At 48.3% G+C, this 22,784-nt stretch overlaps 1 protein-coding gene across 3 annotated transcripts in view; it reads left to right on the top strand.

Annotated features, from left to right (window-relative positions):
* LOC116942303 (glutamate receptor-interacting protein 1-like) overlaps positions 1-22,784 on the top strand; it is a 374,480-nt gene that overhangs the window by 59,075 nt on the left and 292,621 nt on the right. For 2 of the 3 annotated variants that reach the window (XM_032954031.2, XM_032954033.2), the window contains exon 1: positions 6,031-6,370. The exons of the other annotated variant lie outside the window; for it this stretch is intronic. In XM_032954031.2, coding sequence (XP_032809922.2) covers positions 6,316-6,370 — 55 coding nt within the window. In that variant the 5' untranslated portion in view covers positions 6,031-6,315. Of the gene's footprint in view, positions 1-6,030; positions 6,371-22,784 lie in introns of those variants that run through there. 3 annotated transcript variants of the gene reach the window in all.

The raw sequence follows: 22,784 nt of genomic DNA on the forward strand, positions 1-22,784 counted from the left end.
GGATGAGAATAAAATAATAAAATTAAACAATAAAATTCTCACGACGTTGATGTACTCGGTAACCTCAATATGACTGCTGGAGCTATTGCATTTTGGAGAGCACGTTACTACGGACAACTTCATGGTGAATCCGAACCCCTTCAGCAAACTGTTGACATGTGAACGTGAAAGCGTGCAGGAAAATGCATCGAACGTTTCAGTTGTGAAGAGAGTGAAGCTTCGGAGAGAGGTGAATGTTTACTGTATCTAACCTCCAGAGTTCCTCCTTTGTGTGCGCAAGTGGGACCTCTGCGTATGCAATAAAGAATCTCAGTTTTACATTCATTTGCACCAATGCCGATGATATACGCTACAATTCGTATAATACGCCGAATGGGACTCTTGCTTCTCGTACTGTCTCTAACCACGCAGATTTACGGAGTAGAAATACGATAGGATGCAGTTTCTTGATAACCATTATATCCCAAATTAACCCATATTGTGAGCTCTCCGGCAAAAGATGGGACCACTATTTTTCTTGCATTTGATCCAATGGTGTTAATGCTTCTGGATGTTGTCACAGCCTGGCTATGAGGGCTGGGAGTGCTCATGCTGGTGGTCCACCACTAAGGTAGGCAGGGTTGGTGGATCACACTACGAGTCTCCCAAACGCCACTGGGCTGTGGAGGTGGCCAGGAGATGGCGGGACGTGGGTTTGGGGTTTTAGTGGCACTTTTCATCATGTACAGTACATATCTGAGAGACAAGCAAAACGATGATTAATATTTTATTTTGGGTTAGTTCACGTAGGTGTAATATATATTTTTTGTAATATGTTGGACTTTTTTTCGCACCGCATGTAGCCAACCGTGCGAATCGCAGGTGAAAAATATATCCCTTCACCACCTGACAGAGCCAATCAAATCACCTTGTCACGTGGGAAAATATGCCATTTGATTCGGTTTCTTTCAGCAAACCGGAGGAATGTTGGAAAGCAAGCGGGATTTCGACAATTGCTGTCCGACGTTTCGCCGGAGATTACATCCAGCATCATCGGGCGTTGACAAAGCCCAGCTCTCACTCACGTGTTGGGCCGCTGATCGCCCGTGGTCTCTTTTGCACGAACGGCGGCCCGTGCAGCAATGCGTGTGGCGCCGTGCCGTGCCGCCTGCCCCGTGTGGCTCGGGTTCGTCAAACGTCCCGATGCAGCGTCCGACTGAAGATAGTCCAGAGACTCGGTGAGGCTCTCCTGGATAAAATAAAACACATTTAATTATCATTGTTGCCAAATATATATAGACACAAGAAGACTCGAATCAAGTGTTATTTTAATTGCCGTGAGAAATGTTGCAAGTGAAACAGGTAAACAAAAATATTTGAGAAATGTGCAGCCCTGACATTGGTATTGTAGGCCCATACTTTTGGCGTATGCGCCTCCACTACTGAGCGTAGCTCCACATAGCCCCTCTAGGAGGGTATTTCCCCAATTCTACCCACACTGGCCAAACATTTTGGAAGAGGTGCGAGTACCCCATCACGCACGAGCTGCCGATTGTCACTGCTGTTAGAAGAGCCTCCACTAGAGGCGATTCTAGAGCAGCTCCTCTTGAGGGTATTTTGGCCTTCTCTCCTGCACTGGCCAGACATATCAGAGGGGGTGGCAGCACCCACACTTTACCCCACCACGTGCCACCTGCTGATCGACTGTTTGCGGAGTCCCCCACTTATACCGTAGGGAAGCGGCGTTTAAAAAACAATAATCTTTCCCTTGGTTATAACGACTGCGCCGGGGAGACAGAATCAAACCGGCGACCTGGGGATTGCAGGTCCGGTGTGCTGACCCCTTAGCACCGCTATGGCAGCGTCCCCCCCCCCCCCCGTCAAAAGGCGAGCAGAACAAAAGAGCAGTCAGCGTGTGTGCGTTTGTTGTGAATCTAAAAATGCCTCCGACGCCGAGTGACAGACGCAACTCGGCGCCTTCCTCTCTCCCTCTCCGCCGCGATGACACATTATGCCGCCCGCCCGGATTGCTCGATTGTTTGCAGCTGTCGCATCCGCGTTGCATTCACGCTGCAAAAAATGGTACATTTGTCAGATTGTGCCTTCAACAAATGCATTATTAACACCAAAGGATATTTTCATATTTTTTTCTCCCCCCGTGTCCCGTAATGCAGCATCCACATGCACGGCACGGATGCGCGGTGGTGGCCTGTGTGTGTGTGCCGTGAACGTTTATTTTAGTTCGGGCCGTTTGGGAGGCTTTTTAATGTGGATTATTTATCTCGAGGATCCAACTCCAGCTCCTCTCTGATAGGGGGGGGGCAGTAGAGCCCTTGTGTGGGGGCCCATCATAGCATAAATTCACTGCTGAGGAGGTGCACTCGGGTTCCATCCCTGACCCTGACGCCTGCTGCTGCTGTATATTTAGAGTTTGCGTCTCTCTCTCTCTCTCTCCCCGTGGTCGCGTTGATTTTTCTCCGGGTCCTCCGGTTTTTTTTCCCCTCCACATTTTAAATCAACATGCGTTCAAGAGTATTTTGGCTGCTATAAATGTCCACGTGATAACTCACTTCGTTGAGCTATCATTTTTGGCTCAGGTCGCTTCTGGAAAGTGAAAAAGAGCTATATAGGCTCAGTGGGCCTCACCTGGTAAAAAGGAATGAAACATTGTTTATTGTTTAGTTTACTTGGGTGGGCCAAAGGGACACTTGGTGATGCAGGGCCCCACACCTGCACCCACCTAGCAGTGGTAGTGCGGGGGGTGGGGGTGCAGCAGTTTACGCACTGCACCTACATTGTATGAACCTGGTGACTTGAGTTCGATTCCGCGCGAATGGTATCTGAACAGGTTCTGTGTACCCTCCCAACTTCCGATTAGCACGGTTCGGCTACGTACGGTGCCAAAGAAGTCCATACGTACACTCCACCATTCCACACTGAACAGCGTGGCGAAGTATGATCTTAAAAAAAGCACATCATAACCGATATGGCACGCGAAAGGCCTTCATCCAGCAGTGGAATGACAAAGGGTGGTAACTTATTTTATATTATGTTAGTGCATGTCGTTGTGGTCTCGCAACATACTGGTGGGCTTTGTGGTTATGTAGAGATGGAGGTGCAGTGTGTGTGTGTGAATCGCCTGCCTTCGGGGAAGCGAGGTGCCAGTAGCAGGCAGTAGAGCAAGCAGGATGTCAAGTTGTCTGCAGTGTTAGAACCTGACATCATCACGAGAATGTGTTTCCTCTTAGCTTCCTGATGGCCTCCCACTTGCAGTGGAATAGACAAAGTCCACTCTGAAGCTTGCAACGTGCTGCTATTGATGTGAAAGTGCTGCTAAGAGGATGTGGCATTTAAACAGCCAAGCCCCAGCAATATGCCGCGAAACACCGAAGCTCTCCTGCTGAGCAACAAAGGACAATAGTTATATAATATTGATGGATTACTCATAAATAGAACGTAAGACTCCAAGACTGATGCCATTAACATGGCCACTCGTTTCGTGATACTAGAATATCCTATTTATAGCTTGTGCTTATTTCTATTTTTTTTTACAAACGATTGATCATATAAACAGACAGCTATAAGAAGCTGCTGTGTCCTTGATAAGTAAACGCAGATAACATCAATGACGCCAATTTATTAAACCCTGACCAGATGACTTTGCGGAGCCTCTGATTCAATCAGAAGGTTGCGAGTTCGAATTGCCAGTCAGGGGTTGACAGCTCGTAATATACAGTGAGGGAAAAAAGTATTTGATTCCCTGCTGATTTTGTACGTTTGCCCACTAACAAAGAAATTATCAATCTATAATTTTAATGGTAGGTTTATTTGAACAGTGTGAGACAGAATAACAACAACAAAATCCAGAAAAACGCATGTTAAAAATTGATTTGCATTTTAACGAGGGAAATAAGAATTTGACCCCCTCTCAATCAGAGAGATTTCTGGCTCCCAAGTGTCTTTTATACAGGTAACGAGCTGAGATTAGGAGCAACTACAAGAAACGTCTGACCTCTGTGATTGCCAACAAGGGTGTTGCCACCAAGTATTAAGTCATGTTTTTCAGAGGGGTCAAATACTTATTTCCCTCATTAAAATGCAAATCAATTCATAACATTTTTGACATGCGTTTTTCTGGATTTTTTTGTTGTTATTCTGTCTCTCACTGTTCAAATAAACCTACCATTACAATTATAGACTGATCATTGCTTTGTCAGTTGGCAAACGTACAAAATCAGCAGGGGATCAAATACTTTTTTCCCTCACTGTATATATTTTCACGTGACAAGCCACTTGGCTGAGCTCTCAAATGTGACAGCCAGGTCGCGTCTCAAAAAGAGCCGTATAGTACAGTGGGCCTGACCTGGCAAAATTAAACAAAAAAAGTATTTTAAATAATCCCACTTCTGGGAAGTTGCCAGCGGTTCTCCTGTGAAGAGACTTGCCCCAGTAATATGTGGAACGTTGTCTCCGTCGCTGGATCAGCACCACCAAAGCCGACGGCGAGCACCCTCCATCACTTGGTGACGTGACGCTCAGACTATCCCCACCGACTTTGTCCACCTTCTCAACGAGGGAGTTGAAAGTCTATTTTATGCAAGGCATGCTATCGAGCCGAATGTGACCATAAATATTTCAAGGCAAACACTGGCGTGCGGACGATAATACGTCAGTAAATGAATTAGTGAATGCAGGCTGTGGCTACCCCCTACCCCCCGACTTGTAAGTGCTGCGATTTATACACGTGGGCGCTTGTGGCAAGGCCGGTTTAGTCTCGAGAGGCGCTCCCGGTGATGGGGTTATTTTTTTTGTGCCAGTGGGCCCCCTCAGTCCCAAGAGCAGATTCCCCTGGCACGTGCATCGCGACCAATGCGCTGCCGCGGAGGAGGAGGGGGAGGAGGAGCAGGGACGGTGGGGGGGAAAAATCCACTCGCCTGCAATCAAGAGTCCCCTCCCTCACCACCTCCCACCTAAGCCATGCGCGTGCATCTCCCAAACAGGGCGAGCCATTGCGTCGAGCAACATTAAAAATGTATGAGCTTCCTTTCCTACACAACACAAACCATCGCTCGCATGAATCCACCACCAACCCCTTTTTGCAAGCACCCGCCCCCTATCGCGTTCTAGGCTCATTCCAATTCTCAAATGCCGTGATGGGTTTTCTTTTTTGCCGATTTGCTGAGGCCGGTTAGTTTCTACCAATATCCATCCCCTGCCCTCCATCCTCTCTCCTCTCTGCTTCAAAGGAGGATGCGTTGGTGGGAGAGGGAGGGGGGGGCGGGCGGAGGATGAGAGGGAGGGGGGTGAAGGTGGAAGGGGGCCGAGGAAGAGAGAGGGGGGGGCGGAGAGAGGTGCAGAGGAGAGGCAGATAGAGAGGGGGGCTGAGGAGGAGAGACGAAGAGTGAAGGGGGCAGACAGCCGGGGGGGAGAGAGAGAGAGAGGTGGGGGGGGTTACTGAGGGCAGCGGGAGCGGTCGGAGCGAGGCTTGGAACTCCGTGTTGGCAGAGGAGGAGTGCTGCGCTGGGCGGTGGTGGTGGGGGTGCTGCTATCCTAGATTGTTGTCAATTTTGAGCTACTCTGAGTTGTCGGCTTGCTTCCCCGTAGCCTTTGCAAAAATAAGTTGGTGCGCACGAATAACAACGTGGTTGCGGCGTGAATACGAACCTTCACTTTTTATCTTGACGGATGAAAGAGCGCAACAAGAAAAGGCAAGCGATAACTCGGTAATGTAATGATGATTTACTGTTAAATGTATCTAGGGCACGAAACAAGTAGTCATGGCGATGCTGCTGATAATGAACCTTGAGGGGTAGTTGTGTGGACCAACGTGTGTGGGGGGCACACCGCGTGGCTGGGGAGCGTGGGGGGCAGGGGGGCACCGCGTGGCTGGGGGGCGGGGGGGGCACCGCGTGGCTGGGGAGCGTGGGGGGCAGGGGGGGCACCGCGTGGCTAGGGGGCGGGGGGGGCACCGCGTGGCTGGGGAGCGTGGGGGGCACCGCGTGGCTGGGGAGCGTGGGGGGCAGGGGGGGGGCACACCGCCCCACAGCTGCTGCTGCTGCTGCCTGGCATCTCCCTGTGCGCGGTTGCCCTCACGGACGTGGACTGCAGGGCGCAGATTCTGCCCGCCACGCACTCACTCCGCCTCCTCCGCCTCCAGCGAGTGGAGCTCCCCCACCACCTCCCGCCCACCCCCCCCCCATAGCAGCAGCATCATTGCCCGCTGCGAGCCGCGTGTGGCCGCACAGCAGAGCCCCAGCGGCGACGATAGAAGCAGCGGCGGCGCTGAACGGCGATCGAGGGAGCCGAGTGAGTGCGGAGAGAAGCGACGGCGGCGTGATGATCACCGTCTCGTTCAAATGCCGATTTCGGATGCTTAAAGGCGTCATCAAAGGTAACGATGACGGACGGCGCGGGGTTGTTGCGTTGTTTGTTCGCGTCGCAGAACGAGCGGGGAAGAGAGCGAGAGAGGAGAAAGAGCGAGTGACTGAGCGATGTTTTAAATAAATAAAACGGGATGGGCTTTTACACGTTGTTCTGATGATGACATGCTAGTCCCGGGATAAGCTGCATCTCAATTTTGGATTGTCTGTAATCACTGCTGCTTCAGCTGTGTCCGCGTGTGTGTGTGTGGTGTGTGTGTGTGGTGTGTGTGTGTGCCTGTGTCGTGTGAACGCGTTCATGTGTTGGAGGAGCGGTGGTGCCGTGGTTAGCGCTGCACTGCGCTACACGAACCCCGGGTCCAACCCGACTTGGGCCAGTGTTGGTGGCCAATATCGGAAGCCGGTCCTGGGACCTCCTCTGAGTCGACTCAGCCTTGCAATTCGTTCCCGTCGTGCGGTGGACAATTATCGGTTACTGGGTGAGAGACAAAGTCGACCCACCCGTGGTGTTAGCTGCATAGGTACGCTGTGGTCACCGCCTGAATGTGCTGCTCGCTAACAGCGCTTTCCCCAACAGTCTGTTAAAGGCTATAACGGGGCGATCTTTGTCTCCGTTCTTTGAATGTACTCGCAGCAATAAAAACACACACGCACAAATGCGTATTACTTAGTGCTGTAACTCGCAACCTGCGTCCGACTTGTGTCCGTCGGTGTTTAAGCGCACGCGTTCTGGTGCTACGTTCGGTCGCGCTTTGAATGGCATCATCCTTGTTGATTCGCTTCGCTTGAGCGGCATCGCGATGCCACCGATCGGGGGGGCTGTGGTTTGTGTAACAACCCAAGTATATCGCTCTTTAAAAAATGGGCTCTAGGTAAATATAATTACACCCGAAGACATCCTGCTTTGTTCGCAATCATGAGCTGCACATATTTATAATTTACTTTGCCTATCCATTGGGGCACACAGTGGCAATTGCAAACTGAGTTTCTGGTCTGGACCACGTTCCGTGACTGCACAGGAGAACGAGAACCCCAAGCGCACGTGTACACGCACGTGTGTGCGACGGTGTGTGTGACGGTGTGTGTGTGTGACTGTGTGTGTGACTGTGTGTGTGACGGTGTGTGTGACGGTGTGTGTGTGACTGTGTGTGTGACGGTGTGTGTGTGACGGTGTGTGTGTGACGGTGTGTGTGACGGTGTGTGTGTGTGTGACTGTGTATGTGACGGTGTGTGTGTGACTGTGTGTGTGTGACTGTGTGTGTGACTGTGGGGAGCGGTAGTGTAGCGGTTAGCGCTACGCTGCGCTATGAACCCGGCGACACGGTTTCGATTCCCGCTTACGGCCAACACCAGTGACGATTATCTGAACCGGTCCCGGGCCTCCCCTAGGTCGACTCAGCCTCCAATGAGTACCTGGTGCGATGCGTAAACATCGCCACTGGGGAGACAAAGGCGGCCGGGCGTGGTGCTGGCCACCCACCTCGTGTGCCGTGCCGGCCTTTATCGGTGCTACTCGCTGACAGCACTTGCCCCAACAGTTTGTGAAGGTTACACGGGGGGGGGGGGGAACTCTGTCTTGGTGTTCATACGTATTTGGTGGAGCGGTGGGCGTAGTGGTTAGCGCACTGCGAGACGAACACGGACGGGACACCTCACCTGAGTTCAATTCCCGGTCATGACTGATATCAGCGGTGATTAATTATTTTGACTGATATCAGCGGTGAATATTGGAACTGCTCCTGGGACTCTAATGCTAAGACGAGTCAGCCGTGATACAAGTAGTGGTGCAATGTACCGTATAAACATCAGAACCGGGGAGACAAAGGCGGCCGAGCATGGCGCTGTGGCCATACCACCTCTCCCTGCCTTGTCGTGTCCTTCATAGGTGATCGCTAACTGCACGTGCCTCTAACAGTCTGTTTGTTATACGCTCTACGGGCATGTGTGTGGATCCCTTGCCTGTGAGAGTATTGTAGTGGGGAGCGGTAGTGTAGCGGTTAGCGCTACGTTGCGCTACGAACCCGGGTACCCAGAGTTCGATTCCCGCTCACGGCCACCACCGGTGACGATTACCTGAACCGGTCCTGGACCTCCTCCCCTAGGTCGACTCAGCCTGAAATGAGTACCTCTGTGCGGTGTGCAAACATCGCCACTGGGGAGACAAAGGCGGTCGGACGTGGTGCTGGCCACCCATCCCCGAGTGTGCCGTTCCAGCCTTCAGAGGTGCTGGTAGCTAACAGCACTTGCCCCAACAGTCTGTTAAGGCTATATGGGGGTTCTGTGCCTTTGTGATGATGGTGAGCTTGTGTGTGCATGTGTAGTGAGTTCAACTGAGTCGCAGACGTACCCTTTGGAGGCAACACATTTATTATTAACACTAACACACGGGGTAACTGCCCCTTGACAGAATAACAACCTGTGGTGGTGACCACCTGGCTAGCTGCACTAATTACACCGTAACTAGCTACGGACCAGACCACAGCTTGGGTCCAGGTCTACGTGTAGGACGTAGAATGTAGACGAAGGTTTATTCAGGATGAACAACAGCGCCGGTCCCTCTGGGGGACCCAGCTTAGATCCTCTTGGCCACGACCACCTTCCAGAACCCTCGAGCAGGATCTCTACCCGGACCACGTGACCACCCCCAGCCCCCACTTGGGGCCCCTTCGTAGACTTGACCGGTCGCGTGTCCTCTTGGGTCAACCAGAGTGCACGGCCTCCAGTAACCCCATCCCTATGGCCAACACTCTCACACCCGATCCTCTCGGGCTGGCACTGTACGCCAAGCGTGGTGCCATCCAGCGCTATAAACCAGCGCTCACCGAGTCCCCCTATGGCCGGTACTGCACCCCCATCCACGTGGTGTCCGCGATGTCCGCTACACCGCACGCCGTGGCTCTCTCGGGCCGGCATTACACAGTGACATCCCGCGATGTCACTACACACGTGTGTCGTCTGTGCAATGACGAGAGGAGCGTTGTTCTTCGCAACTGCTCTTTTGATCCCAGAAACCAGAAAACCGGATTCAGTTCCTGGCCCTGCACATAAGTGGCACGTGGGGTATTGTGTAGCGTTTCATGGTCAGTATCCACGCGAGTTAACTCAGCCTTGCACGAGTACCTCTAGCAGTGACTCGTCGACAACACTGGGAAGACAAAGGCTGTTAGGCCGTGTGGTGGCCACGACACCTTGTGGGTCGTGCTGGCTTTAATAGGTGCTCGCTGATTACACTTGTCCTGAATGTCTCGATGCGTGTGCTTGTGGCTCGTCTGTGTGTATGTCCCTGCATGTGATTGTGTGTGGAAACACGTGAGTGTGTCTATGTGTGTTGTATGTATGCATCCATCGTGTGTAAGCTTGTGTGTGCAAACCTGCGTGTAACGGTTTCCACGCAGTGCGAGCTTCTTTGTGTGTGGGCACACCTTTGCGTGTGATTGGTGTACAGTGAGGGAAAAAAGTATTTGATCCCCTGCTGATTTTGCACGTTTGCCCACGGACAAAGAAATGATCAGTCTATAATTTTAATGGTAGGTTTATTTGAACAGTGAGAGACAGAATAACAACAACAAAATCCAGAAACGCATGTCAAAAAATGTTATAACTTGATTTGCATTTTAATGAGGGAAATACGTATTTGACCCCCTCTCAATCAGAAATATATTTGGCTCCCAGGTGTCTTTTATACAGGTGAGATTAGGAGCACACTCTTAAAGGAAGTGCTCCTAATCTTAGCTTGTTACCTGTATAAAAACACCTGTCCACAGAAGCAATCAATCAGATTCCAAACTCTCCACCATGGCCAAGACCAAAGAGCTCTCCAAGGATGTCAGGGACAAGATTGTAGACCTACACAAGGCTGGAATGGGCTACAAGACCATTGCCAAGCAGCTTGGTGAGAAGGTGACAACAGTTGGTGCGATTATTCGCAAATGGAAGAAACACAAAAGAACTGTTAATCTTCCTCGGCCTGGGGCTCCATGCAAGATCTCACCTCGTGGAGTTGCAATGATCATGCGAACGGTGAGGAATCAGCCCAGAACTACACGGGAGGATCTTGTCAATGATCTCAAAGCAGCTGGGACCATAGTCACCAAGAAAACAATTGGTAACACACTACGCCGTGAAGGACTGAAATCCTGCAGCGCCCGCAAGGTCCCCCTGCTCAAGAAAGCACATATACATGCCCGTCTAAAGTTTGCCAATGAACATCTGAATGATTCAGAGGACAACTGGGTGAAAGTGTTGTGGTCAGATGAGACCAAAATGAAGCTCTTTGGCATCAACTCAACTCGCCGTGTTTGGAGGAGGAGGAATGCTGCCTATGACCCCAAGAACACCATCCCCACCGTCAAACATGGACGTGGAAACATTATGCTTTGGGGGTGTTTTTCTGCTAAGGGGACAGGAAAACTTCACCGCATCAAAGGGACGATGGACAGGGCCATGTACCGTCAAATCTTGGGTAAAAACCTCCTTCCCTCAGCCAGGGCATTGAAAATGGGTCGTGGATGGGTATTCCAGCATGACAATGACCCAAAACACACGGCCAAGGCAACAAAGGAGTGGCTCATGAAGAAGCCCATTAAGGTCCTGGAGTGGCCTAGCCAGTCTCAAGACCTTAATCCCATAGAAAATCTGTGGAGGGAGCTGAAGGTTCGAGTTGCCAAACGTCAGCCTCGAAACCTTAATGACTTGGAGAAGATCAGCAAAGAGGAGTGGGACAAAATCCCTCCTGAGATGTGTGCAAACCTGGTGGCCAACTACAAGAAACGTCTGACCTCTGTGATTGCCAACAAGGGTTTTGCCACCAAGTACTAAGTCATGTTTTGCAGAGGGGTCAAATACTTATTTCCCTCATTAAAATGCAAATCAATTCATAACATTGTTGACATGCGTTTTTCTGGATTTTGTTATTATTCTGTCTCTCACTGTTCAAATAAACCTACAATTACAATTATAGACTGATCATTTCTTTGTCAGTGGGCAAACGTACAAAATCAGCAGGGGATCAAATACTTTTTTCCCTCACTGTATGTGCGTGCTCGCCTGCTGTGCGTGGCTGCGTGTTTTTTTTATATGTGCGTGTGCACGTGTGAACTTGTGTATATGGTGGTGTGTATGTATGTATACAAGTCTGCGTGTTTGTTTGACTGTGCGTGTCTGTGCATATGCATACGTGTGTGATTGACCTTTGTTTGGATGTGTGTACGTGCGTGAGTTCGTGCGCGTGTGCGTGTGCCCACATTATGAGCGGTAGTGCGGTGGTTAACGCATGGTGCGATGAACCCGGCGACCCAACTTAGATTCCCGATCATGACCAAAATAAAGCGGCCAATATTCTTAACCCGTCCTGGGCCTCCCCTAAGTCGATTCAGCCTCAAATTAGTACCTGCTGGATTGGTGCAAACATCAGCACTGGGGAGACAAAGGCGGCCGGGCCCACGGTGTTGTTGTGCTGGCCTCCATCGGTGCTCGCGAATATCACTTGCTCCAACCGTCCGTTGAAGGCTTTGTGGGGGGGGGGCTTTGCCTTTTGTGTGTGCAGTACACGTGGGTTTTTGCGGCACTCCAGTAAAACTGTCTGCTGCCTATTCAATCACAGCCCACCACCTCTGCCGCTGTGCCAGTCCCCGCGCCTCAATAAAACGCAATCGGGCAGCACATTCCATCCGTCGTGATGTTATCTTCGTGACAAAATGCAAGAGCAGCGCGAACGACGAAATAAGGCGTTTTGTAAGCTGTGACCGTCGATTCATAATCCGTGGGTAAGTAGCGCTCCGTAAGGAGATTGCAAAAGCTCAGCTGGAGGCAGGCGAGGGCTTTTTTGAGCGGAAATATTGAGGGGTTAAATTTTGACTTAAGCAGTTGCGTTTGGAGGCTTGCCCCCTTCTTTTCTCTCCGCCTGATGAAGACCGCTTGTGTTACGATCGAAACGTCGCGTGTTTATTACTTTTATTTTTAATTTAACCTGCTTAAAATTTTAATTTAATTTTCCATCTACGCGACTTTACCGAAAGAACCAAGAATATTTTGAGGGGTTAAAGTTCAAGTCATAAAACGATGTAGGCAGGGATCTTATCGACATCTCATTTGCAAGCTTAATCAGCGGTGCAGGCGACCCCAACTCTGGAGACTCTCCCACGTGCCACAACCCACCACAACCCCTTTTACGGTACTACATTCGACACCAGCGCCGGCTGCGGCGACAGATACGCACATTCACGGGCTTTTTTTAACGTGACGTGCAGAATAATCGGGTGTTCGTTTTAGTTTTGTCCAGATAAAAGTGAAATGATATATTTTCTGTCCGTTGAGCCCATGAGTATTGTGGGGGGGTGGGGGGGGTGACGGACAGCAATATCTGTTGGCTTGCCCGAGCCAGTGGTGGAAATAACACGCTCATACGGTGGGGCGGTTCGCTCGATCAGCGTTGGGTTGCCCAACCTTCCTGGATCCACGGGGCGCTGCCGTGCGCTTCGCATCACAGTCGAACCGATGGTTCATTCTGAGAGCTAGAACGTTTATCATAATTAGGTGCAGGATAAATTTTACAGGGATGGGTTTTTTTTGTTGAACAGTTATTAATGACCGGGCTGAGACCATCAATTCACTACACTTGGTTAATACTAAAACGATCTTTAAATTTTGACTTTAAACTTTCGTGACTGCAGGAATTCATATTCTGTGGTTCTTTTGGTAAAGTCAAGTAGATAGAAAAAAACTATAACAATAAAATAATAAAAATGAAGTGAATAGTTTTATATTCTATGGTTCTTACGTGACTTTACCGAAAGAACCATAGTAGAATATATCACTATATTTATTATTTGACCAGATAAAGCACACTAAGCTTTATAGCTCTTTTTCAGAAGCGACTTAGCAACAAATTATATCTCAACGAAGTGGCTTGTCACGTGGGAATTTATTGCAGCCAAATAATCTAAATGCATGTTCTTTCTAAATGTGGAAGGAAAAACGAGAGGACCCGGGAAAAAAATCCACGCGACTACGGGGAGAGAAACACGCAATCTCCAAATATACAGATGTCAGGGTCGGGATCGAATCCACAACTTTATGTTTACAGGTGAGGTAGTTAACACCTCACCACCGTGGTCCCCTTACAGGCGCCTGTCTGGATTCAGACCCAGGATCTCAGTGGTTTCGTCTCATTGCTTTGAACTCTGAGTCACTCGGCCACCCTGAATTACAAAAATGCTCGATATAAACATAATCAAATGAACCCATAATATAGTTTTTTTGGGTTGTATCGTGTAAATATAAAAATGTGTCGTTAAAACCCACCACCACCCGACACAGCCAACTAGTAAGGGTTGTCACGTAAACAGAACGTGGCCAATTCGTCACTAGTACAGCACACCGGTGTGTTGGAGAGCCAAGCCACAAGATTTACAATCTGAGTACGATGTTTCGCCAGTAATTACAACTAGCTTCATCAGGCGACAGCTAGATTTGTGGAGAGGCGTAGATAATCATATGAACCTCAAACAATCGATGATCAAGTCTGAGTGATTCTGACTGCCCTCATAATAAGTGTGGGCGGCTCACATCTGAAAGTGGCAGCTTTGAGCCATTGGTGAATATTTCACATTCCAATGGCAGTGGCAAGTTGATCCAGTGGCAAGTTGATCCAGTGGCGAGATGTTAACTACCACGCTTGGAATACAGCAGGTCGTGGGTTCGATCCCAACCCTGACGCCTGTATATTTGGAATTTGCGTGTCTCTCTCCCCGTGGTAGCGTGGATTTATCTCCGGGTCCTCCGGTTTTTACCTCCACATTTAGAAACACACATTTAGATTATTTGGCTGTTATACATTTCCACATCTTAAGCCACTTTGTTGAGCTCACATTTGTAGCCAGGTCGCTTCTGAAAAAGAGCGACATCACTCAGTGGGCCTTTACCTGGTAAAATAAACATATTTTTTCTAGGTTTTTTTTATTAAAAGAGCAACTACATACAAAGTGCTACTCTTTTTAATGGTCCAGGGGGGTGATCGGCCGACCTGGAATTGAACTTACAGACTCTAGATTGGTGCGACATGGCCAGATTGTAACTGAAGCACACAATAGGTACATACGTTAAGTTATGTTTGGATTTTAAATGCCATCCGACGGGCTGGTATGCACAAGCACCATCAGATTGTGACGTGATTGTTCATTTGTGAATCTCATTGAGTGAGTAGCCAGGTGCCTTACAACGTTCACTCCCAGTTTCACAGACACTGAGGCAGATTACTTTTTTGCTTGGATTAAAATCTGGGTTTCAGCCGCCCGTGATTAAACCAGCTTCTCAAGTGCAGTGAATTAATAGGCTCGGTTTCATCTCCACTGGCAGCACAACAACAGTATCGTGGTTAATTTATCACTTAATTCAGTAACCCCAACGTCTGAGAGGTCAGCATATAAACACATTGCACGGTTGCTTTGCAGAGATCCGCTCTTTAACGGAGCATGAAAGAGCGCACATTTGGGAATGCTATTTGGGAGAAGCCGATTTGCAGTGACTCCAGACGTAGTTCTGTGGTGTCATCTTCTGGGGCCATTCTCTGGTGTGATGGATGTATCACTGGGCTCAGTATAAGAGCTCCAGAATGATGTTTCTTCGCCTTCATAATGGAGCAAATCCGCAATTACTTGCACGCCCCGCCGCTGTTAGAAAGGCCTCCACTAGAGGGAGCTCGAAGGGAAACCCTTCTGAGAGCGTTTTTGGCCTACTCTTCCACACTGGCCAGACATCTTGAAAGAGGTGGGGGGGCGAGGTACCCACGCTTGACCCCACCAAATTCGACCTGCCAACTGTGATGCACATGTTTATACTGTTCGGTACAGTCTTCTACGTGTGTACGTATGTGCGCTGAACTTCTTTCGCACCGTACGTGCTAATCTGAGGTATATATACAAGAGCAATTGACCCGATTCTGGAGGCCCAGTGACCTGGTACTGCTGTGGGTCACCCAGTTGCGACCTTCAATTCTCAAGGGATTGCCCCTTTGGTGGCATTGCGCAAAAAAAGCGAAAGCGGCATTAGAACAAGCGACATTATTTTTGCATAAGTATGTATTTCCTTTTGATGCACGCCTACGAGCACACTGGCAATGATATTTGGGAATTGTGCTACACGTGCAGAGTTTGAGCCTGCATCACACCGCACGAAGCCGCTCGTGACGGATTTGTCAATAGGCGAGGAGAGAGAGAGAGAAGGGGTTTTATGTGACTGGAAAAGTTGGCCAGTGACCAACTCTTATTACAGCTCGGAAGCTAAGCAGGATTTTTGATCCCGGATAGTGCTTTGGATGGGCGCACACCGTGCACAGCAGTTAGTTGGCGTTGTGGGCAGCAGAGGGCAGTGCAGAAAATCGATTTTTGTTCTACCGCGGTGGAGATATGTGACCTGCCTCGCCTGGTATACAGGAGGCCGTGGGTTCGATGCCAACCCTGATGCCTGCAGTATATTTGGACTTGGCGTGTCTCTCTCACTCCCCGCGGTCGCGTGGATTTTTCTCCGGGTCCTCCGATGTTTTTTCCCTCCACATTTAGAAACCGTGCGTTGAGAAGTATTTGGCTGCTATACATTTACACGCGATAAGCCACTTTGTTGAGTAATAATTTGTGGTCAGGTCGCTTCTGAAAAAGAGCTATAGAGCTAATTTTGGCCTTACTTGGTAAAATAAAAAATATATACTTTAAATATATGTAGTAACCATGAAGGTGGGATGAGTGCAAGAACACTTTCACCAACGGGGACTGACCAGCGTGGTGAAGTGTGATCATATTTCCCTCATCCGGCAGTGGATTGACCTAAACGGGCGGTACCCGTACACGTGACACATTTTGACATCTCAAGAGTCCCACAGTCGGTGCGTGTCCTTGCTCAGAGGAGCATGGGGGGAGGGGACAGCGCTTTGCTCCATTGGCAGCCTTGATCCACCAGTGCACATTCCACATTCCCATGGCGTCGAAGTTCAACTTATATACATACACACATGCTCTCTCAACACGACGGATCGCGGTCGACTTCCCACAAACTGGCACCCATTTCAGTCAGGAGGGGATTACGGGGACGACTTTGGGCATCCGTGCCGGGGGATTCAAAACGAGTCACGTTTCCACCCGATTAAAATTCGAGGAGCAGGGAAGCAACGATGGCTCTTATTTCATTCGCAATATCTTCCCGCGCCCTTCGCAAGGAGGAAGTCACTAAGGAACCTTGAAGATGGATCCGATGGATCCGTTGTAATTGGGGGAAATGTGAATCCATTCGTCTGGTGGAATTGAACGTTGGTGAGATCAAACCCTTCCGAGCATTGAAGTGAGGAGCCACAGCAGGATCAGCCGGGGGGATCGTACGGTGTGAGGGAGATGAGAAAATAGTTTAATGAGGCCCAAGTGTCCGAAATACTGCGGTCGGTCACACGGCTGCGAGCACAGATCAATAGGCTGTGTACGAAAGGACAGTTTTCATTCCATACCCTCCCACAACTCCTCTAACAAAAATGTCAGCGTGCAGGTGCGCTTCTGGCAGGAGTTGCTGCTGCCGCCGCTGCTGCAATGTGCGCAGGTGTGAGAGAGCATCGTTCGCGAGGGGTGGTGAGCCTTCATTTTCACAGTTGGCTTTAAAATTCAGAATCTTAATACCGGATCAGTCTGCAGCTGAGTGGCTCTTGATTTCTATCGGCAGAATGCGTGATTGTCGTCACTCAAAACTAATCGTGGGTTCTGAAAGTGGGCGATTGCCCAGAATATTTGAGTCCAGGCTGTGGGGGTGTGTGAGGGGGTGGGGGGGGGATATTTCTGATTTTTTTCACATTTAGATTAACTGAAGACATTCATCATAAGTTCTTACATTACAACTGCCAGCAGGACCATAACCATTCTGCTTAGGATTCGGCCGCTATAAATGTGTTTTATTGGCTTAAACACGCATTTTTTTTTACTTACAGAATATAAGGTCCAGGTCTTGGATTTTAAATTGCAGGTGGTGTAGTTTAAGAAAAAAAAAGTAATCTCCCACTACACTGCAATTTGTCCAGGTTTCGATCAAATGGGTTCAGATTTTCATTTCGTTATATTTTCCACAAAAAACCATCGCCCAGAATATCCAACATCAAAGTATTTTTTTGTGCTCTCCTGTGCAGTGTAAAATAATTGCACGTGTATATACATGTGAAACATGACTGCCCATGGTGTACAATTGGAACTCTTTGAGGCTTGGTTGGTTGGATCACACAGGAATGTGCATTCCATTGTGCCATCTCTATCAAGATCCGTGACGATGGGTGCTTCTTGTGTTTAGTTTGTTGTCCCAACCCTCGCACCTCCGATTAGCACGGTTGTCTACGTAAGGTGCAAAAGAAGTGCAACATAAACACGTACATATTACCCGTCTTCCCTGCAATTAGGTACTGTTGCCTGTCGAAGGACAGTCCAGCAGGTGTTTTTTTCTTTACCTTTTCAGGTTTTGAGTGTTCTCCCCGAATATTAATGGGTATGCTCCAGGCATTCTTGATTGCCACTGATGTACACCAATACGAAACTCAAGCTAAAAACTATTTTAATTTCACCAGGTAAGGCCCACTGAGCTGTATAGCTCTTTTTCAAAAGCGATCTGGCCACAAATAAAAACTCAACGAAGTGGCTTATAACGTTGAAATTTGTTTCTAAATGTGCAAGGAAAATTGGAGGACTCGAAGAAAAATCCACACCACCACAGGGAGAACATCATGCACACTCCAAATATACAGCAGGTGTCAGGGTCGGGAACGAACCCACGACCTCCTGTATACCAGGCGAGGTAGTTAACGTCTCTCCACCATGGCTCCCCAAGACTAAATGGGGACGGCTCCAATTGCCGAAGAGAATCTTCCTCGAGAGGACTTGAATACTTTACTAATGTAGATTTCACATGCGATGAATGTGGTTGATGATGGAGGTTGCTGAACAGCTGAGGATTACTAATGCTTGAAATCAGAGCACTTAATCAGCACCGCCGAGAATGCCGAGTTCTAGCTCTGCGTATCTGGCCCAGTTGGAAACTGCTTGTCGTGTGCAGAGAGGGTGCTGGCTTCACGCAGGTCGCTGATGACTGCGCAGATTGTTACACCAGAGTTGTTTGGCGCTGCCCTCCTTCTTCGAGAAGAGTCCAATGCTTTCCGGGGAGACACTCGGAGCTCCGGGTACAGAATAAACCACTTTCCCATCTGCTGTGTCCAGGGAGTTCAGAAATAGAATTTAAATCTTTCGTCGTGTGCCTTGACGCCAACAGCACACAGTTGGGAATATAATTGCCGTTATGACTTCTCAACCCCCCCCCCCACCAAAAATAACATTTGAATATTTCAAATACTCCCGTTCCTATTTTGCGAGGCCGTCTCTCTAATGCTTGAACCATGCGGCCGTCCCTCTTGCCAGAGACATCACGGCAGCCTGAGGTCACGCTGACCAGATCACTCACTCGCTCGCCAAGGGTGTTGTTCGTACCTGGTAGTTCTCGCGCGTCGTTACGACAAGCTTTCAGTTGTGATGGGCGACCAATACGCATTTGAACTCGTGTTTTTACTGCCGGGTTGATGTTATATAAAAATCAATCACACTCTGCAAGGATTATAACACCATTAACCACAGCAAGTGTTTATGGCGAGGGATATCTGTTTGTGAGATTTGTTTCATACATACAGTCTGTTCGCCTATAACGACGCGCATTGTTTTCATGAAGCGAATTGGATGTAACGCGATAAATGTATTAGGGAACACCTCTTTTTTTTATAACGCGCATGTGAATTGTAAATAACGTGATTGAGTGAACGGAACGATATCGCGTGAGCTGAATAAGCGGTTGTGTGGCTGCCTCGGCGTAGCATCGCGCAGGGCATTGGGATGCTGCTGGATACTTCTAGATGCTACCCACGCGCCTCAGTCTTTGTTCAGCCTGCGTACGCATCTCACGCGTTATCTCGGACTGTGCTTTACCCTGTATTGTTTATATATTATTGATTAAAAACGCGATTTTTCCTAAAGGACACCACGTCATAGGAGAACACACCGTACATGCATTCGTTTTAGTATTAATTACATCCCAGATTGGCAACGTGAAGAAGCGTTCTTCCGTTAACTCGCTCAGCCTGCACAGCATCGCGTTGTACCCGGTAACGTCTCTACAAAATCGCACCGTGTCAGTCACGAGTCTCCGGAAGTCACCGCGTGGGTATTCACAACTGACGCGCTGCGTGCCAACTCGCTTCACAGTAGACGTTAATGATCCCGTGACGTCATTCAAAAGGCATAAGGCCATTTGTGTGCCAGTCACTGTCAAAATGTGGCACAATTATCTGCAATTTACTGTCATCGGGATTCACACATCGCAACATCGCCCCTTGCTTTGAAACGCCTGCAGACCGTGTCTGTGAACCACAGCACCTTCGTGATAGCCCAGCGCTACGAGAATGGAATAAATACCAAATGTTGTAACTACTATTGACTATTTAGCAGGTAAGGCACACTGTGGCTCTTTTTCAAAAGCGACCTGGCCACAAATGATAGCTCAACGAAGTGGCTTATCACGTGGAAATTTATAGCAGCCAAATACTCAAAACGCACATTGCTAATTGTGGAGGTAACAACCGGAGGACCCGGAGAAAAATCCACGCAACCACGGGGAGAACACGCAAACATATACGTGTCAGGGTCGGGATCAAGCCCACGACCTCTTGTATATCATGCGAGGTAGTTAACATTTATCGCCACTTTAAAAGGTGCCTCACTGCATTCCAGTCACCCGATGGACATTACCGTTACCTACCGATTATCCGTGCAAAGATTATCTTGGATAATAAATCGAGTATCTTCGTGCGTGCACTGGTTTAATCGTGAGCCGCTCCTCGATCATCGGGGGGGGGGGGGGTCAGTGCCTCGGCGCCCACGTGACCGCCGACAAATCGGCAGGTGAACTTTGAGACGTGAGGCTCTCGTGATCGCCGTCACGGTTCAGAATTTCTGCCTGGGTTAGATCACCGCCGTAAGGTACGTCGTCAGTTTTATTTTTTTTCAAGAACCCTCCACCACCCAACAGAGCCAGTCAAAATGAGTTGTCACGTTCATGGGCAAATATGGCCAGTTGATTCGGTTTATCAGCAAGATAATGTGTTTTTTTACAATAGCTCTTGCTTTTCAACATCCAGTTTTCTGAAGAAAAAAACTAATGAATTTGTATATTTGCCCATGACATGAAAACCTGGTTTAATTAGTGTTATTGGTTTTATAGTTAATGAGTTGACATCATACCTACATGATCTAACCTAAAATAAACTAATTACGAATGGTAAGTGAACCAATTGCTCGAAGAGGCAATAAAAAAAGACAAAGCTACATCTTCGCCGCCATTCCACGTAGGTAAGCAATAAATATGGTTTTATAGCCTAATTTACATGCATGTGGCATTATCTGTATTATTGTTTTTATCTGGGGCCACCCCCCCTCCATTACCCCAGAATGATGAGAGCTGACTGTACATCAGTTATCAATTGTTAGCACCTCTTGTTCTTGTCTGGTCTATGCCAATTAAGTTAATGGGGGGGGGGGGGGGGTAAATGTACGTAACGATGTTGTGAATTCACTTGTTGACTGGGCACAGACCCGTCAACTCGCTGCCACCCTCGGTTGAATATTGGTGTGACCAACCGTGATTCGAATCTCAGATTCTCTTCCCCTGTTCCGACGACGCAGGTGTGTGAACGCCTGGGGGGCAACGCACTGATGAACAAGGCCACTCGGTAGGGGGTTGCACTCAACTGAGCCGGGAGGCGGCTTCTCTTTGGGCCCTTGGTAAAAAAATGTAATGTCCACTTCGGCCCCAAGCAGAGGATTATCATGAAGCGGATTATCTAAACAAACAATGCACTTGCATATACAAGCCCGCATTAATTTTTATCGCGTGTGCATTGTCTGTGAGAAATCTGGGATCACTGCGTTTAAACTATAAAAAAAAATATCTTATTGGTTCTTTCGGTAAAGTCACGTAGAAGGGAAATAATAAAAAATATAATTATATATTTTTATTATGTTTTATTTTTATTATTTTATTATTTCCCTTCTACGTGACTTTACCGAAAGAAAAAAGAAGATGAATCCTTGCAGTCACGAAAGCTTTAAATCGAAATATATAAAATATATTTTTTTATTTTACCAGGTGAGGCCCACTGAACTACATAGCTCTTTTTCAGAAGCGACCCGGTCACAAATTATAGCCCAACGAAGTATAGTGGCGTATTGTGTGGAAATGCGTAATGGCCAAACACTCTATAAATATTATTGTGTTATTTTATTTTATCAATTTATTATTTTATTATCATTCTACGTGACTTTACCGAAAGAACCAAAGAAGATGACTCTATAAATGCTTGCTTCTAAATATGGAGGGGAAAAACCCGGAGGACCCGGATAAAAATCCACATGACCACGGGGAGAGAGACACGCAAACTCCAAATATACAGCAGGCGTTAGGATTGGGATCGAAACCCACGACCTCCTGCACACCAGGCGAGGTAGTTAACATCTCTCCACCGTAAAGCGGGCCCTTTACTGCTTCGTGTTCCGTCAATAACTGCTGCATCCTTCTGCTTGCTGGAAATCTTCCCCTGCCGTGCACCAATACACTCTGAGTCCGTGTGTTGTCAATACGCAATAAGGAACAAACGGTGAAACAAATTGTGAAATAAGCTGGAGCTTCATGTCCTCACACAAGGGGTAACTCTGATAAAGTGCATGCACATATTGTAATCGCAGCCCTGCCATTACCTTTGCGCAGCCCACCGCCGGCGGCAGGTTCTCCATTACAGAGAGTTCTACAAAGTGTCTCCAAGGGACATTTTGGCCTACTCTTCCCTCGCATGCGACTTTCCAATCGACTTTGGTTGCGCCCATTAATACTGCTGGGTAGACAGAGGCAGAGGGTTTTAATAAGCTTGCTCCATTGATTTCAACTGCCGTGCCTGCAGAGAGATCGAACTGGCGACCTCTGGATTGCAAATACAGTTTTGACAATTACACCACAGTGGCATCCCAAGTAATGTAATATCACTTATAAATGGTATTTGGTACTGAATAGTTTATGATAGTAAACTCTCTTTATACTGGCTGCATCTATGCGACCAGATTTTTTTTCAAGGCCCTTGTTTTGTAAAATGTCTCCGTAAATAATTAAGTCAAAACAATCCAACTGCCCTCTCACTCTCCGTGAAAAGGAATGCCATTATTGCCCAAATATATTAGCCCTCTACATCGGACTTCATTGTGTCTCTGTCTGTCGTATGGCAGTTATAAATCATTGACGACGGTGAGGTGTCATCAGTGAGTGCATGAAACAGTCACGTCAATTTACTGTGATCCAGCACTAATTTTGCGTGTGTATTAA

This window comes from Petromyzon marinus, chromosome 14 (genome assembly GCF_048934315.1).
Source record: "Petromyzon marinus isolate PM22_M1 ecotype Great Lakes invasive population chromosome 14, UKy_Petmar_22M1.pri1.0, whole genome shotgun sequence".
Taxonomy (NCBI): Eukaryota; Metazoa; Chordata; class Hyperoartia; order Petromyzontiformes; family Petromyzontidae; genus Petromyzon; species Petromyzon marinus.